Below are 17,632 nucleotides of genomic sequence, written 5' to 3' on the forward strand. Positions count from 1 at the left end.
GCACTTTCAATGACAATTGCGCATTCATGCAACACTGCACCCATATGCAATTTTGCTCACTTTTTTCACACAAATAGTTTTCTTTTGGTGGTATTTACTCGCCACTGGGTGTTTTCATTTTTTGCGCTATAAACAAAAAAAAAAAAGCAAAAATTTTGAAAAAAAAAAAAAAAAAAAAGTTTTTCTTGTTTCTATTATAAAATTTTGCAAACAGGTAATTTTTATGCGTCACTGATGTGAGTTGAAGTGGCACTGATAGGCAGCACTGATCATCAGTGCCCTGGTGATCGATGCCGATCCCTCCTCTGACAATTGCTGGTTATCGGCAGTACTTTCCTCACGCTCTGACAGCGTAAGTGCAGCCGATAACCGGCAATTGCATTTACCGATGATCTGCTGTGTCATTGGACATAGCTAATCACGTGGTAGAAAGGCCGCTGTGATTGGCCTTTTACCACATCATGTGATCAGCTGTGTCCGTAGGACACGGCAATCACCGGGGACGTGCGGGAGGGCGCGTTCTGGAGGGACATCATATGACGCCCTCCCAGAACTGGCCGGCCACAGTGAAGCTATCATTCGGCTATCTGCGGTCGTCAAGTGGTTAAACTACATCTTTGGGCTTATACAATGTGTCTAATTGAGCCAGTTATGAAATTGCTGGTAAGTTGCCCTTCAATGATTTTTGAGACGTGTATGAAATATCCTATACCAATAATTATTTCAGTACTGATCTTTATTATTAACATTCAGTTGTACAATATATATTTGTACTGTTTGTAATTAGCATGATTTATTGTTATAGGTGCTATATCTAATATCTCCTGAAGAAACCTGAAAATAAGCAAAACACGTTGAGAAATAGTGCGCCAGATATATATGATTGAACAAGCATTATTACCAAGTTTGGATACTCATATGTATTTCTTTTAACTTGTTACTATTAAGTTATGTAATAAAGGTTGTAATTTTAGTTACATTTTGTTCAGTATTTATGGCACCTTTAAAGTACCGTCCATTTTTCTTCTTTCACTAGTGCAGACCAATTGACCAATCAGTGATCACACGAATAGGTGTAACCAAGATGTCACTTCTGACATCATTGCTTACTACTTGTGAAATCTGTGAATGATCACAGAGATCACATGGTACAAGGCTATTCACAACAGCCTTGTACCAACAGTGTTTTATGAAAAATGATCCACTGCTCTTAAAGTGCTACTAAACCCAGGACCCTGCAGTCACTATATCTGGTCTCCCACAGTACACAGAACACTGAGAAGCAATTATTTTAGTAAATATAAACTTCTAAATACCTTTTATCATCAGCAGTATATAACAGTCTTATGACTTCTATCAGTGTCCAGCTGAGCAATGGTTAAAGCTTGTAGGAGGAGTTTTCATTCTCCTCTCACTGCCCAGTGAGATTGCATAATCCCTGACCCTCTGTCTGAACAGTGCTGACTGACCCTCCAAAGAAAAAGAAAAACTCTCTAGCAGTACATACCAAACTGAGCATGTGCAGAGTGGCCCAGTGGCTATCAGGAGATGAAATGGGGAACGTATGGGGAATGTGGAAGAAGGGGAAGATCAGAGAAGACAGGATTAAACATCCTTTTTGCACAATGCAGACCATTAATCCTTTAGGTTCCACAGTGAGTATGACCAGCATGCTTTACCGCATATACAGACTGATTTTACCTTTGTGGGTTTAGTAACACTTTAAGATAATGACTTTTTTTCCCAATTAAAACTAGCCACTAAATTAAATAAAAAAAATAAAATAAAAAATAAAAATAAACACATAGGTCCACAGGAGCAAGCTGATACATGCATACATGTTAGTTATAGATTATACTTTCTTAATAAAATTCTAATTTCAGAAATGTTATTTGAGCAGGAATCAAAGCAGTATTAAAGACAAAAGCAAAAATTATACTACAGTTTACCAATCCTTAGTAATCCTGTTTGTTGCTTTTCAAAAAAACAAGCTCTCCTGTAAAAGTAGCAGTTTAGAGAACGGAGACAAACCAGTTACTGCTAGTAGGGGTGCCAATGACCAGCTTTTATGTAAAATCTTTATCCCGAAAAAAAAAAAAAAAAAAAAAACTATAACTGCAGTCTGAGCGGGAGTCTGAGACTCAGCGCCTCTAAGTGTAGACTGTATGACAGCTTTTATTAATAAAAAAGTAAGTTTAACAACTCACATCTTCAAAGTAATGACCAGGCTCATATGGGTAAGTGTGCAGAACGCCTTATCACCAGGCGGTGGATTCGCAATAGGAGTAAGTGCTGACCGATCAGTGGGAGCGCTGATGGTAAAGCCTGACAAATCTCCTGGAGTATCCAAAGCGTCAGATATCATAAGGATGCAACGCGTTTCTGAGCATGCATGGGTTCTGATGTGGACCGGGGTGCTCCTTCAAGCATAGGAAGGGCACTAGTAAGGGGGAGCCATATATGGATCGGAGGAGGATGATGGACAGGACCAGGGGAAGGGGAGCAGCAAGCAGAGCGGTAACGGAATGATGTCTCTCTGGGTGTCACAGGTTGTAACATGTGAATGTAGTCACAAGAATCAAGTATAAAAACAACTGAAATCATATAAATCAATGCATTTATTTTTTTTTAAGAGCCTGCACAGCATTGCACCCACAATCAACAGATCGTGGGTGCAATGTCAGGCTCCTGCAGAGTGCACAAGCAGGCAGTTACTTGAGACCAGGAAGTTCAATGAACTACAAGAGCGCTCACCAGCACCCTCTTAGTTCACAGAAAACTACAAGCAGTCAGCTGCAATGGCTGATGGTACTTGTAGTTATGCATTCACACAAAAAATGTGAATGAACGAAAAGGCCACATGGGTGGAGCCCTGCATGGCCGTGCTGTTTTCAAACTGTGACAGCGGGTTCAGGGAGAGGAACCCCAGCCAGCCAAGGGAGGGGGTAGATCAGAGGGAAAAGGTGCAGATGCTAGAATGTTACATGTTCTACCCTAAAAACGGGTGGAACATATAACATGTTCCGAAAGGTGAACCTATCCTTTAACCCTTTTGCTGCCAGCTCCATACATGATATAGTCCTGACAGCGGGAAATTTTACACACACTCCTGGTGGCTGCAGCTACCAGGATTGTTTGTACATCTGACAAGCAGACTAATTTCTGCCACCCAACTGCTTCCACACAAACCTGGTAATGTGCGCACTTCGCCATGTATACCCTGCCACCATTAGAGCAGATGTTGCCAAGGTAGGGGGGAGGGACACGCATCCCCTTTCCTTCCCTTCTTGTTGCTGACCCGTAAGCAACGTGTAAAACATCACTTTTGAGTCCCCCTCTCAGTTTCCCTGGCCAGTATGATCGGGAAAGAATCTAATGCAGTGCGATCTGTACTGCACTACATTCAGTGGAGTACAAGGGAGACATCTAGGGTCTTTTAGACCCTGGATGTCTCATTAAAGAGAACCTGTCACCAAAAAACCATTACGTAGGGGAAAACGCATGAAAATGTTGATTGCGATACAAGTTACATATAACCATGCATACCAGAGGAAGAGCAATATTTCAAACACCATCTGTAATGCCAAGATGATGACCTATAGGGGGCTTTTAAAGTGTCACCTATGCAAAATACAGAAGTTTGTCACCATTTCACAGGAGCACACAAATGTAAGGTTTGACATAGCTAAAATGATGCCGCTCTAAGCGAGTGACCGACTCTCGCATGTTGTGAACTTGAACCCAATGTGCTGCACAGCTCATCTGTGAGATTCCATAACATGCAAAAATTCGGAATATTGCTGCACTCCTCAGTATCTTTACTTGAAGAATAAAATGGCATCAAAAGAATGACAGGAACAATAAAAAGGTTATGTGTTTCTCGCTAAATTCAACACTTACTCAAACCGCATATATAAATATATGCACAGAATTCAGCGTGAAACGCGTCACCTTTTTAATGTTCCTATAATAGCCCTGATGTCATTTTAATGCTTCAAATAAAGATACCAAGGAGTGCAGCAAAATTACAGATTTGTGCATGTTACTCATCTTTTATACATTACCAAAAAACTGGGAAATTTATTGCATTTTTGTGCTCCCGAAAATTAACATTTGTGTATTTTTTACTGAAATTTTGCATTTCCTAGATCTCTGCAGTAATATCGCGTGACAAACAAAACTGCAACTACCACTATTTTAGCCTCTAAGGCAGAAATCACTAAATGGCGGACCCTGGTCCGGACCGAGTCAGTAAGTGGCCCATCCAGGCACGCTGCAGTCACGCCATTTAGGAGCCGGTTCTTTCCTTGAGTGGTCGCTAAAAATGTTGTCCTTGCAGAGCTGATATCGGTAGGCAGCACAGTGATGGACGGGGGGCAGGAGCTGGTCCAGTTAATTGAGTGGCTGCTAGGACCGCCTTGCATCATTGTAAACTATCAGTTAACTGGGGTAGCTCCCACCCTCCATATACCTCTGTGCTGCACTTATGTCAACTCTAGACCTGCTGTGCCTCCCGCCCTCCTCAATGTGTAAGATAGGACAGGGAAGAGGGCTATTATGAAGGTTGGAGAAAGCTGGGGTGATGTGAAGGGGTCCCAGAAACCACAAATAAAGGATGAAGGGGCATGATATAAAGAGGGGGCGAGGATAGGGAATGTGAAGGTAGTGATATGAAGTGTTGGGGGGAGGGGGATTCTACAAAGGAAGAAAGGACAGGAAACTGCAGGGGGGCTCTATAAAGGGGGTGAGGACAGGAATGTGAAGGGGGGCAAGTACAGGAATGTGCAGGGGGGGGGGGCTCTATAAAGGGGGTGAGGACAGGAATGTGAAGGGGGTGCTATAAAGAGAGTGAGGACAGGAATGTAAAGGGGGGCTGGGGACTGCAGTGTAAAGGGGGGGGGTCTATAAAGGGTGTGAGGACAGGAATGTGAAGGGGGGCTGGGGACTGCAGTGTAAAGGGGGGGGGTTCTATAAAGGGTGTGAGGACAGGAATGTGAAGTATGAGCTTGGAACTGCAATGTGAAGGGGGGTGCTATAAAGTGGGTGAGGACAGGAATGTCAGGGGGGGCTTGGGACTGCAGTGTAAAGGGGGGGGGTTCGATAAAGGGGGTGAGGACAGTTATGTGAAGGAGGGGTGCTATAAAAGCGGTGATGACAAGAATGTGAAGGGGGTGCTATAAAGGGTGTGAAGATAGGAATCTGAAGGGGGCTAGGAACTGTAGTGTAAAAGGGAGGGGGGGGGTTATAAAGGGGGTGAAGGGGGGGCTGGGGACTGCAATATGAAGTGGGGTGCTATAAAGGGGGTGCGGATAGGAATGTGAAGGAGGTGGGAATTGCAATTTGATATAGAAGGGTGACAAAGAGAAACAAAAGGACAAGAATGTGAAGGGGAGATGATGTGCAGGGGGGACTGAGAACACTGATATAATACCAGGATTATGATGTGAAGGGTCGGAGGATAGGTTCATATCATTGCATACTGTGTTCTGTGTGTAGGCAGCCCATTTATTTCAGTGGGCTGCCTTATACGCAGAGAAAGAAGTCCTTGACCCTTTTTCTAAATTGCGCTGTACCAAGCTGCATGGCACTGTGGTACCATGCGGTTTGGCATTTGGACCTATGCTGGAAGAAAATTTTACTGACTGGACCTTCGTAAATTTTAATTCAATACCCCACTCTAGGGTGTCTGCTTTCAGAAAATACAGTCAGGTCCATAAATATTGGGACATCGACACAATTCTAACATTTTTGGCTCTATACACCACCACAATGGATTTGAAATGAAATGAACAAGATGTGCTTTACCTGCAGACTGTCAGCTTTAATTTGAGGGTATTTACATCCAAATCAGGTGAACGGTGTAGGAATTACAACAGCTTGCATATGTGCCTCCCACTTGTTAAAGGGACCAAAAGTAATGGGACAGAATAATAATCATAAATCAAACTTTCACTTTTTAATACTTGGTTGCAAATCCTTTGCAGTCAATTACAGCCTGAAGTCTGGAACGCATAGACATCACCAGACGCTGGGTTTCATCCCTGGTGATGCCCTGCCAGGCCTCTACTGCAACTGTCTTCAGTTCCTGCTTGTTCTTGGGGCATTTTCCCTTCAGTTTTGTCTTCAGCAAGTGAAATGCATGCTCAATCGGATTCAGGTCAGGTGATTGACTTGGCCATTGCATAACATTCCATTTCTTTCCCTTAAAAAACTCTTTGGTTGCTTTTGCAGTCTGCTTTGGGTCATTGTCCATCTGCACTGTGAAGCGTCCAATGAGTTCTGAAGCATTTGGCTGAATATGAGCAGATAATAATGCCCGAAACACTTCAGAATTCATCCTGCTGCTTTTGTCAGCAGTCACATCGTCAATAAATAGAAGAGAACCAGTTCCATTGGCAGCCATACATGCCCACGCCATGACACTACCACCACCATGCTTCACTGATGTGGTATGCTTAGGATCATGAACAGTTCCTTTCCTTCTCCATACTCTTCTCTTCCCATCACTCTGGTACAAGTTGATGTTGGTCTCATCTGTCCATAGGATGTTGTTCCAGAACTGTGAAGACATTTTTAGATGTCATTTGGCAAACTCTAATCTGGCCTTCCTGTTTTTGAGGCTTACCAATGGTTTACATCTTGTGGTGAACCCTCTGTATTCACTCTGCTGAAGTCTTCTCTTGATTGTTGATTTTGACACACATACACCTACCTCCTGGAGAGTGTTCTTGATCTGGCCAACTGTTGTGAAGGGTGTTTTCTTCACCAGGGAAAGAATTCTTCAGTCATCCACCACAGTTGTTTTCTGTGGTCTTCCGGGTCTTTTGGTGTTGCTGAGCTCACCGATGCGTTCCTTCTTTTTAAGAATGTTCCAAACAGTTGTTTTGGCCACGCCTAATGTTTTTGCAATCTCTCTGATGGGTTTGTTTTGTTTTTTCAGCCTAATGATGGCTTGCTTCACTGATAGTGACAGCTCTTTGGATCTCATCTTGAGAGTTGACAGCAACAGATTCCAAATGCAAATAGCACACTTGATATGAACTCTGGACCTTTTATCTGCTCATTGTAATTGGGATAATGAGGGAATAACACACACCTGGTCATGGAACAGCTGAGAAGTCAATTGTCCCATTACTTTTGGTCCCTTAACAAGTGGGAGGCACATATGCAAACTGTTGTAATTACTACACCGTTCACCTGATTTGGATGTGAATACCCTCAAATTAAAGCTGACAGTCTGCAGTTAAAGCACATCTTGTTCATTTCATTTCAAATCCATTGTGGTGGTGTATAGAGCCAAAAATGTTAGAATTGTGTTGATGTCCCAATATTTATGGACCTGACTGTATATAATGTTTTGGGGGTTTATGCAATCTTAAAGCCTAAAATTATTTTTAAAAACGTGTGCAAAAATTTCAAAGACAGCGAAAAGGCAGCAAAAAGGCTAAGCTGCTTTTTCCATTCCCATGGACTTGTATGGGGGAAATAATAGCGGCTGTGAGATACATGGAACAAGCATGACACTGCAAGCTCGATTCCTGACTTCTTGGTATAACAAGTTCTATGTGGTAACCATAAAAACATAAAAAGTGAGCAGGTCCCACAGTATAGAACAAAGTGAAGAGACATAGAAGAGGATAGAAATGAGAAATGAAAGGCCAAGGTTGGGCTTCTCCAGCTTTACATACAGTAGGACATCACTGATTTCAAGTCAAGTGAAGACAATGAGACAGGGAAATACAGATTTCAACAACGCACTCAGCACCACACATAGGAGGACATACTAAGAAATTATTTGGAACAGAACGTTCAGACTTACACAGTTGTGCTCCTTCAAGTAGTTAGCAGCATTTTCCTCAGCACTGCCTCCAATCTCCCCAATCAGAATGATACCTTCCGTCTTTGGATCAGTCAAGAAGACTTCCAGACAGTCAATGAAGTTTGTACCGTTGAAGGGATCTCCTCCAATTCCTTCAGGAGCAAAAAAGGTAAAAAATGTCAGTAATGACTCTTCCCTTCATTTAAACTCTCATAACAAAGATGTTAAAGCAGAGCCAACGTTTAGGGGAAAATATTGTTTTCTGGTAGGTGTACGAGTTAACACGTTATTAAACCAAAAATGCAATATATTGCAGCTTACCAGTCATTAGATGTGGTGGCTGCATTAGTTTTCTTTTAGGCTTTTCTTCCTGTTTTTACCTGGTGATCTGGCCAGTAACACACCTCCAGTATTAAATTGCCTCCACTCTGGATGGAGCACAGGAAGCACAGCAGCATTGTCAGTCGGGAGGGGAGGCGAGGGGAGTGTTAAACAGACTAGCAGATTTAAATACACAAACTGAAGTCAAACTCCATCTCACACTTTATCAGTTACAGGAAGTCGTTTGTTTTTCCTAATAGGAAAAAAGGTTTTTCAGTGGGTAAAGAAACGAATCACACTTTGTTGCTTTGCAGCCTGAAATGAAGACAGACACAGTTCTAGTTTTATCCAGCTGTATTTACTCAGTGCAACTTATAACATCCAAGTGAAAGATAGAACACCAACACGTCAGAACCCCCCCCCCCCCCCCAAAAAAAAAACCCCACAAAAATCAAGTTGAAAAAAGGATCACCCCCTCCTAAAAATGACTTGTAAACTCAATCAGGTGAAGCTAATCACCTTCTCAATGGCACACAAAGCCATTTGTAAATATACAAGAAAAAAAGAACTTGCATAATATAAAATGATATACATAAATCCACAAAACATGACTCTAAAGCAAAATAAAGGCCACTTAGGTGCATTTCCCAACACCACACTAGGACACGGATCTTTTAAGAGGATGCTGGATCATGCCAAATCGCCCAAAATCTTCTTCACCACTTGTGTCCGTATAAAAAGCACACACTCACCAGAAGATTTTGACCCCCTTGTTACAGGATGGTCAAACAACGCTACATTCCCCGAGGGTGTTGTCTCATAAGGTGAATCTCCAAACTCTCCTTCCTTCGGTTGTGTCTTTCAGATGAACTCAGTAATAAAGCAGCAAACATCCATTTAAAAAAATGAAGTGTAGTATTTATTAAGGATGGATATTTCAAGTAAAAAAAAAAAAAATGTATAAAAAAAACAAACACACACACACACACACACACACACACACACACACACACACAGACAGCGCCTGCAATACCGGCACCAATGTAACAGCCTGTGTAAAATTGGTATCAACGCACCGCCTCCGTCGGCCGGCATGCGTTCCAAGCCTTGGTTTGCTGGGCTAGATGAGAGAGATTGTGTAGGACCTGGAAGTAGCGGCCTCACTTCTACGTACGTTTCACCAGAACAGCATCTTCAGGAAGTACCGAGCTGCCCTTTCCAGGATTATGTGATAGGGACAAAGCTAATTTAATTGGGTGGCTACACCAAAATGGCCACCGCTACTACAACCAATAAATCGATATAAGTACCGTGTTTTACTGGCTGTATATTCTGCTGCGGTTTACAATGACAAACTGAATAAAAATTAAAAAAAATGTAAAATGTATTAGAATATTAAAAAGGTAAAAAGAAGATAAATTCCTATTTCTAGCTGTCTACACAAATGCAATAAGGCTCTATATGTGGACGATATCCAGTAAAGCTCCCTCTTGCTGTAATTAATATGCATAGATTGAGAATCCAACGATGGGGAAAAAACCATAAATGGAATATATTCCAATAATAGGGGAATACAGGCGTACCTCGGTTTATGAATTGAATTCGTTCTGCGGGACCTTTCGTATTGTGAATAATTTGTAAACTGAAAACGCGGTTTCACATAGGAATGCATTGAAAACCAATTAATCTGTTCGAGGTCAGAAAAAAAGTTAAAAAAAATAAATAATTTTTTTTTTCATCTTTTAAAAACGCTTTATAAAGTGCACTTTAACCGCCTCCCGTTCGCCATATAAGGTAATGACGGGCGCAAGGCGGTTGACAGTTCGAGAGGAGAGGAGAACCGGTAATCGGCATCCCTCAGAAGGGACATCTACACCGATCATCAGGGCACTGATGACCAGTGTGCCCTGATGATCAGTGTAGCCCCAGCAGTGCCACCTGTCAGTGCTCATCAATGCCACCTGCCAGTACCCATCAGTGCAACATATCAGTGCCTACCAGTGCACAATGCCACCTATCAGTGCCAGTCAGTGCCACCTATCAATGCCGCCTATCAGTGCCAGTTAGTGCCGCCTAACAGTGCCATATATGAGTGCTGCCTTTCAGTGCCCATCAGTGATGCCTGTCAATGCCCAGCAGTGCCACCTACCAGTGCCTCCTCATCAGTGCCACCTATCAGTGCCCATCAGTGCAGCCTCATTAGCGCACATCAGTGAAGGAGAAAAATCATTGATTTACAAAATTTTATAACAAAAATTTAAAAAGAAAAAACTTTTCAAAATTTTCAGTGGTTTTTGGTTTGTTTAGCAAAAAATAAAAAAAAAAAACAAAAAAAAAAACCCAGAACTGATTAAATACCACCAAAAGAAAGCTCTGTCTCAAAAAAATGATAAAAATTTCATATGGGTACAGTGTTGCATGACCGCGCATTTGTCATTCAAAGTGTGACAGCGCAGAAAGCTGAAAATTGGCCTGGGCAGGAAGGGGGTATAAGTGCCCTGTAGGCAAGGGGTTAAAGGCATAAATACTGTACAGGGACAGGATTAAAAAAAAAATATATAATAAACAAATTTGTAAATGCATTGAAAACCAATTAATCCGTTCGTATTGCGAAAAAAAAATTCTTAAACCGAGCATTATTTTCAATGGATTTTCATTCATAAACCGAAAATTACGTTAACCGAGGCGTTCATAAACCGAGGTACACCTGTATACATATAGAACTCACCCAATACCCAACTATTCTGACCATTCCTTGCATAAATACTCCAAGGGGTGCCCCTAGAGGGTCATGGGTGTTTTTACAAAGTTTAGCTAAAATTGACTGGTTATTTGGACTTTTCAGTTTTTTCCACAGTCACTATACAGAATAAGGAGGCACCACTATATTTTTTTTTCATTTATACAAAGCCATTTGACTTTCAACTGATCAGCTATGGTCATCAATTATCTCAGCATAAAAAGAGCTTTCCTGGAGCATTTCAGTCCTTGGTAGTGCAACTGAAGCAAACAATCAAGTATGCGATGGCAAGGCATTGTCAAAAGATCTCCGGAATAAAGTTGTGGACAGGCACAAGTCAGGACAAAGACACAATGGCTTTATCCATGCCCAGAAGCACAGTGAAGTCTATTATTAAGAAGTAGAAGGTATGTGGTTCAACACAGACCTTCTTTGGATCAGGATGGCGCTCCAATCTGGATGCAAGAGCCAGGAGGACACTGGTCAGAGAGGCTACCAAGAGGCCTACAGCAACTCTGAAGCAGTTGCAGGAATTAATGACAGAGTGGTCATTGTGTACATATGACAACAATATAAAAATTCTCCATAAATGTAGCATGTATGGGAGGGTTGCAAGAAAAATGCCGCTCCTCAAGAAAGGCCACATGCAGTAAGGATTGAGCTTTACCAAAATGCACCTTGAAGATTCTGAGGCCACATGGAAAAAGGTGTTATGGTCAGATGAGGCCATTTAATTAAATTTTGGTCTCAACACTAAATGATATGTCTGATGGAAATCCAATCCAGCTCACCATCCAAGTACCACCATTCCTACAGTAAAGCATGGAGGTGGAAATTTCCTGTTATGGGGGGTTTCTCTGCAGCAGGGACTGGAGCACTTGTCAGGATAGAAAGAAAAATGGATGGGGCAAAATACCATCAAATCTGCTGCACTCTGCCAGAAAGCTGTCAATGGGAAGATTTACCTTTCAACATGACAATGATGCAAAGCACACAGCAAAAATGAGCACACAGTGGTTGGAGAACAAAAAGGTGAATGTCCTTGCATGGCCTATATAGAGAACAGACTAATTCAGGCCATAGATGGGTCGAAAATCGTCCGAAAATAAAATCGGCCGATTTTCGGATCGTTAGTGGGCTAATTGTTCGGCCGTTTTTTGGTATTTTGGCAGATTTTTTTTATCAGTAAAGTTGGGGGGAAAAAAAATCGGCCGATTTTCGCGGCAATGATGGGCAAATCGGCCGATCTTTTTACCGATAAAAAATCTGGGGGTGGGGGGGGGGGGGGGAGAGGAGGAGGAAGAAGGATGAAGGAGGAGGATGAGGGAGGAGGGAGGAGGGAGGAGGGAGAAGAAGAAGAAGAGAGCGAGGATGAAGAAGAAGAGAGCGAGGATGAAGAAGAAGAGAGCGAGGATGAAGAAGAAGAGAGCGAGGATGAAGAAGAAGAGAGCGAGGATGAAGAAGAAGAGAGCGAGGATGAAGAAGAAGAGAGCGAGGATGAAGAAGAAGAGAGAGAGGATGAAGAAGAAGAGGATGAAGAAGAAGAGGATGAAGAAGAAGAGGATGAAGAAGAAGAGGATAAAGAAGAAGAGGAATTCCAGTCCAGCAAAAAGTGTCCCTGCAGAGAGATCCGCTATTTCTTTGACAGTTCCTTGACATTTATAGCGGTTGCAACAATGTATCTGTTTGTTTCTGAATAAAAACACCTGTATCCTAAATGGATACAAATAGATACATTATTGCATCCGGTATAAATGTCAAAGAACTGTCAAAGAAATAGTGGAGTTCTCTGCAGGGACACTTTTTGCCGGCTGTAGACGGGATGAAAATCGGCCAATTTTTTTTACTGTTGCTGATAACGTCGGCCGCTTGAACAACCGATTTTTTGTTTTTTTAAAGAAAAATCGGCCGGTTTTCTCTCCATCTATGGCCTGCATTAATCCCCATTGAAAATCTGTGGAATGAATTGAAGACTGCAGTCCACAAACGTCACCATCAAATGTAACTGCACTTGAGCGACTCTGCAAAGAACGGGCAAATATTGTGAAGTGTAGATGTGCAAAGTTACTAGAGACATCCCAACAGACTAAAGGCTGGAATTACAGCAAATAGGGGTTCAACACAATACTGATACAAGGGGGTAATCCTTTTTCCAACTCAGTGATTCTGTTTTGACATTTTTTATATGACATGTTAGTTTTATATCTTTCACTTGGATGTTATAAGTTGCGGAGTAAATCCAGCTGGATAAAACAAAAAACGGTCATTTCATGCTGCAAAGCAACAAAATGTGATTATTTTAAAAAAGGAGGGTGATTCTTTTCTTTACCCACTGTACATGAATAAATTAGAGGATTATTGCAAGCACCCAGCCAGAGGTGAATGGTTTGTGTCAACCCTGTACACTGATACGTCTGAAAGAGAGCTTGTTCTTTTGAAAAACAACAGACTTACTAGCTGGATCACCTGATGAAAATAGCAGAAAGGAAGCCTAAAAGAGAAAACTAATACATCCATCACATCTAAGCTGTAATATAATAAATTGTTTACTTACCACTTTAATACCTGTAATTCAGTATATCCTGTGAGCATTCAGTATATTCTTTAGAATAATTCTTTTTTATTATTTGACAGGCCTTGATTTTATTTTCTCCACATTTACATGGAGACCAAGCTGTAGCAGAAAAGTTACAATTACAGGTGGTTGAGACTATATAAACAAAGCCTGTGGTGCTCACAAGAATAATCTTTCATATGATTTAAAGTGTTTGCTCACCTTTTCAGAAAACAAATGAAAGAAGGTGAACACTGTAGACCCACCCCACCCCCTTAGTGCACTTACCTCTGTGGATGATTCCGTTTCACTGAGCAGGCTGAAGTGGTCTAGGGATTTGAAAACCCCGCTGTTCTCTTTCCCTAGGGAAGCTGGGATGTATCAGAGCAATTCTGATTGGTCAGCACTGGCACATGACCATGCTGACCAATCAGAACTGCTCTGATCCATCCTGGTGTACTAAGAAGATGAAACCATCCCCAGGAATGGAGGATGTAGGGTGTTAGTTCACCTTTTCATTTTTTTCTGAAAAGGTGAACACTTTAAAGTGGTTGTAAACCTCAGACATGAAATATGAACAAGTATACCCCTCTACAGTGTGTGCTTTCAGATGTAATTTCTATCTGCTGCTTTGTTCCTCAGCATGATTCACTTCTGACAAGTATCCCTGACACCAAAAGAAAACAGTAAGAGGGGAAGGAGGCTCCAGCACACAGCCTGTGACTGACTGCCTAAGCTTTGTTCCTGTGAGCTGTGTGAAGGGAGGGAGGATGTCTCTTTACTTCAGTCAGCTCTCAGAGGTCTCCTAACTGAGCTCTGCACTTTGTAATTTAAGCCCTTTGTCCCATTTTCTGAACGCTCAGACAAGCTTTATAAATTCTGGATTTTGAACAAATGTAGAGATGACTGCAGATAAACAGGTACAACTTATAAAGGAGGATTTGTTTCATCTCGGTTTATCACCTAAAGCCAGTCACCTCACTGGGTATATGTAAAGATTTACAACCACTTTAAACCTCATTTTGTAAAAGAAAAAAAAAAAAAAAAAAAAAAACTATGCTGTGGTCCTGAAGTCAGGATTTACTTTTTTTGGTGGGTTTAATCATCTTGTAAATTTATTGCAATGATATTGCATAGAGCCACCCCTTACCTCCTCTTCTGGCACACAGTTTGTTTTTCACGCTTAGATATGCTTTGTCCCCTGGTTCACAAATCAGCGGTCCTGCGGTCCGCGTTTTGCACAGGCACGAGAACCCATTAATTTGAATGGACTCCCGTGCCCCGGGACACGCAGGAAAGAAGTCCCTCCCCTTCTTCTGAAAACGCAGTCCGCACAGGAACCTCAGTTCCCAACCAGTACGGTTGCAATTTCCAGTGTGGGCGGTGTGCCATTAAAACTAATGGCACCGCCCACAGGTCTGCACTATGCGGGTGGTGTGGCTGCACGGATGTTTGTGCGGATCCGCAGCAGAACCACCCGCACATATATGAAGCAAGCCTAAAGAGTAACTCCACTTTTGTTGGGTGATCTATGTACATTGCAGGGATTTTAGCAAACTTTGTTGCAGTTTCCTACCTTTTGTAATTTTGAAGAAATAGCGGTTTGTTTGTGTCCATGCACAAAGTGAGTGTGAATGGGAAGACTTTATACTGATCAATCAGCTGCTGCTCCTTCAGGGTTTTAATGAGGAAAGTGGCAGGGTCTGCATCCCTTTAGACATGATTTCCCTTTGGAAGTATCTTACAAAAAAATGACATTTTTGTTGCACGGGGATGCCCAAAATCTGACATGTATCTTAGTGCAGACTTCTAGGAAATCTGTGAGCCAAATTACACAAGCAGAAAATTACATTTTGGGGGGGGAGTTCTGTACACCATCTGCGCACACAACTCCTCCAGTTTGCCATATTGCAGTGGATTTTACAGAAAAGTACGGAGCTGCAGATTGAATAGGAAAGGTGATTTTTTAATAACATTCAATTACAATATGACTTGTATAGCAATATATATGTTTTTTTATGTGCTATTTTTCCCACAAAAGTGGAATTACCCTTTAACCGCTTCCCGTCTACCCTATAGCAGAAATACTGATTTTTTTTTATTTTGCAGTTCCAGGTAGGAGGCGCACAATACCCGGGTCCCGGCTGGTGATTACTCTCCGGCACCTGGTGATTGCCGAGTATTACCGAGAACAATACAGTTCTCTCCCGTCAGCTCCTGCACACTGCTTTGTATGGCTCTGCATAGCAGAGCCATACAAAGCAGTGTGCTTACAGGTGAAAGCGCACACACTGCATACTGTAAAACAGCACACAGTTATCCCTTTGATCACCCCACATGTTAACCCCTTCCTGCCCAGTGCCATTAGTACAGTGTCAGTGCTTTTAATTAGCACTGATCACTGTATTGGTGTCACTGGGGATGTCAGTTGCCCCCAGTGTCAGAATTCCCGCCGCAGTCCCGTTGTAAGTCGCTGATCACATCCATTACTAGTAGAAAAAAAAAAATTCCAGTACATATATCGCCACTTTTAAACGCTATAACTTTCATGTAAGCCAATAAATTTACATGTATTGGGATTTTGTTTTTAGTAAAGACATGGAGCAGAATATATTTTTCCCTAAATTTATGGCAAAATTTTTTTTTTTTTTTTTACTGGATATGTTTAATAGCAAAAAGTAAAAACATATTGTTTTTTTTTCTCAAAATTGTCGGTCGTTTTTTGTTTATAGCGTAAAAAATAAAAACCTCATAGGTGATCAAATACCACCAAAAGAAAGCTCTATTTGGAAGGGGGGATGATATAAATTTCATTTGGATGCCGCATTGCATGACCGCGCAATTGTCAGTTAAAATAACAGCGCCGTAAGGCAAAAAATAGCCTGGTCAGGAAGAGGAGTAACTCCTCCAAAGGGCAAGTAGTTAAAAGATGTAGACAAAAGGATCTACTGCAAGGATCAACAGGCAATATAGATATTTACTAGGATGTGTTTTAAAGTGAAACAAAATATAAAAGATCAAGGCTTTGATGATCATCAACACAGCAGTTTTTATGATTTCACCTGTAACAGTTATTTCGTTCTCACTAACTGAAAAAGGTGGATGATAAACTGCCATGAACAGTGGCTAAATGGTTAGCACTTCCGCCTGGCAGTACTAGGGTCGTTGGTTTGAATCCCAACCAGAGTACCACCTGTCTGGAGTTTGCATGTTCTCCCTTTGCCTGCGTGGGTTTCCTCCGGGTACTCCAGTTTCCTCCCACACTCCAAAGACATGCTAGTAAGTTTATTGGCTCCTGTCTAAATTGTCCCTAGTATGTGTATGTATGAATGTGAGTTAGGGACCTTAGATTGTACACCCCTTGAGGGTTAGGGACTGATGTGAATGTACAATATATATGTAAAGTGCTGCGTAAATTGTCCCTAGTATGTGTATATATGAATGTAAGTTAGGGACCTTAGATTGTACGCCCCTTGAGGGTTAGGGACCTTAGATTGTACGCCCCTTGAGGGTTAGGGACCTTAGATTGTACGCCCCTTGAGGGTTAGGGACCTTAGATTGTACGCCCCTTGAGGGTTAGGGACCTTAGATTGTACGCCCCTTGAGGGTTAGGGACCTTAGATTGTACGCCCCTTGAGGGTTAGGGACCTTAGATTGTACGCCCCTTGAGGGTTAGGGACCTTAGATTGTACGCCCCTTGAGGGTTAGGGACCTTAGATTGTACGCCCCTTGAGGGTTAGGGACCTTAGATTGTACGCCCCTTGAGGGTTAGGGACCTTAGATTGTACGCCCCTTGAGGGTTAGGGACCTTAGATTGTACGCCCCTTGAGGGTTAGGGACCTTAGATTGTACGCCCCTTGAGGGTTAGGGACCTTAGATTGTACGCCCCTTGAGGGTTAGGGACCTTAGATTGTACGCCCCTTGAGGGTTAGGGACCTTAGATTGTACGCCCCTTGAGGGTTAGGGACCTTAGATTGTACGCCCCTTGAGGGTTAGGGACCTTAGATTGTACGCCCCTTGAGGGTTAGGGACCTTAGATTGTACGCCCCTTGAGGGTTAGGGACCTTAGATTGTACGCCCCTTGAGGGTTAGGGACCTTAGATTGTACGCCCCTTGAGGGTTAGGGACCTTAGATTGTACGCCCCTTGAGGGTTAGGGACCTTAGATTGTACGCCCCTTGAGGGTTAGGGACCTTAGA

The 17,632-nt window shown here is 42.2% G+C and overlaps 1 protein-coding gene across 1 annotated transcript in view; it reads right to left on the reverse strand.

Moving 5' to 3' along the window:
- The window catches only part of SUCLG1 (succinate-CoA ligase GDP/ADP-forming subunit alpha), an 82,257-nt gene that overhangs the window by 23,058 nt on the left and 41,567 nt on the right, over window positions 1–17,632 (reverse strand). The window contains exon 7 of the mRNA XM_089653360.1: window positions 7,820–7,971. Within this exon, the coding sequence (XP_089509486.1) occupies window positions 7,820–7,971 (152 nt within the window). The remainder of the gene's footprint in view (window positions 1–7,819; window positions 7,972–17,632) is intronic.

This window comes from Staurois parvus, unplaced genomic scaffold, assembly GCF_062004578.1.
Source record: "Staurois parvus isolate SC_StPar_1 unplaced genomic scaffold, SC_StPar_1.0 ptg000708l, whole genome shotgun sequence".
Classification (NCBI taxonomy): Eukaryota; Metazoa; Chordata; class Amphibia; order Anura; family Ranidae; genus Staurois; species Staurois parvus.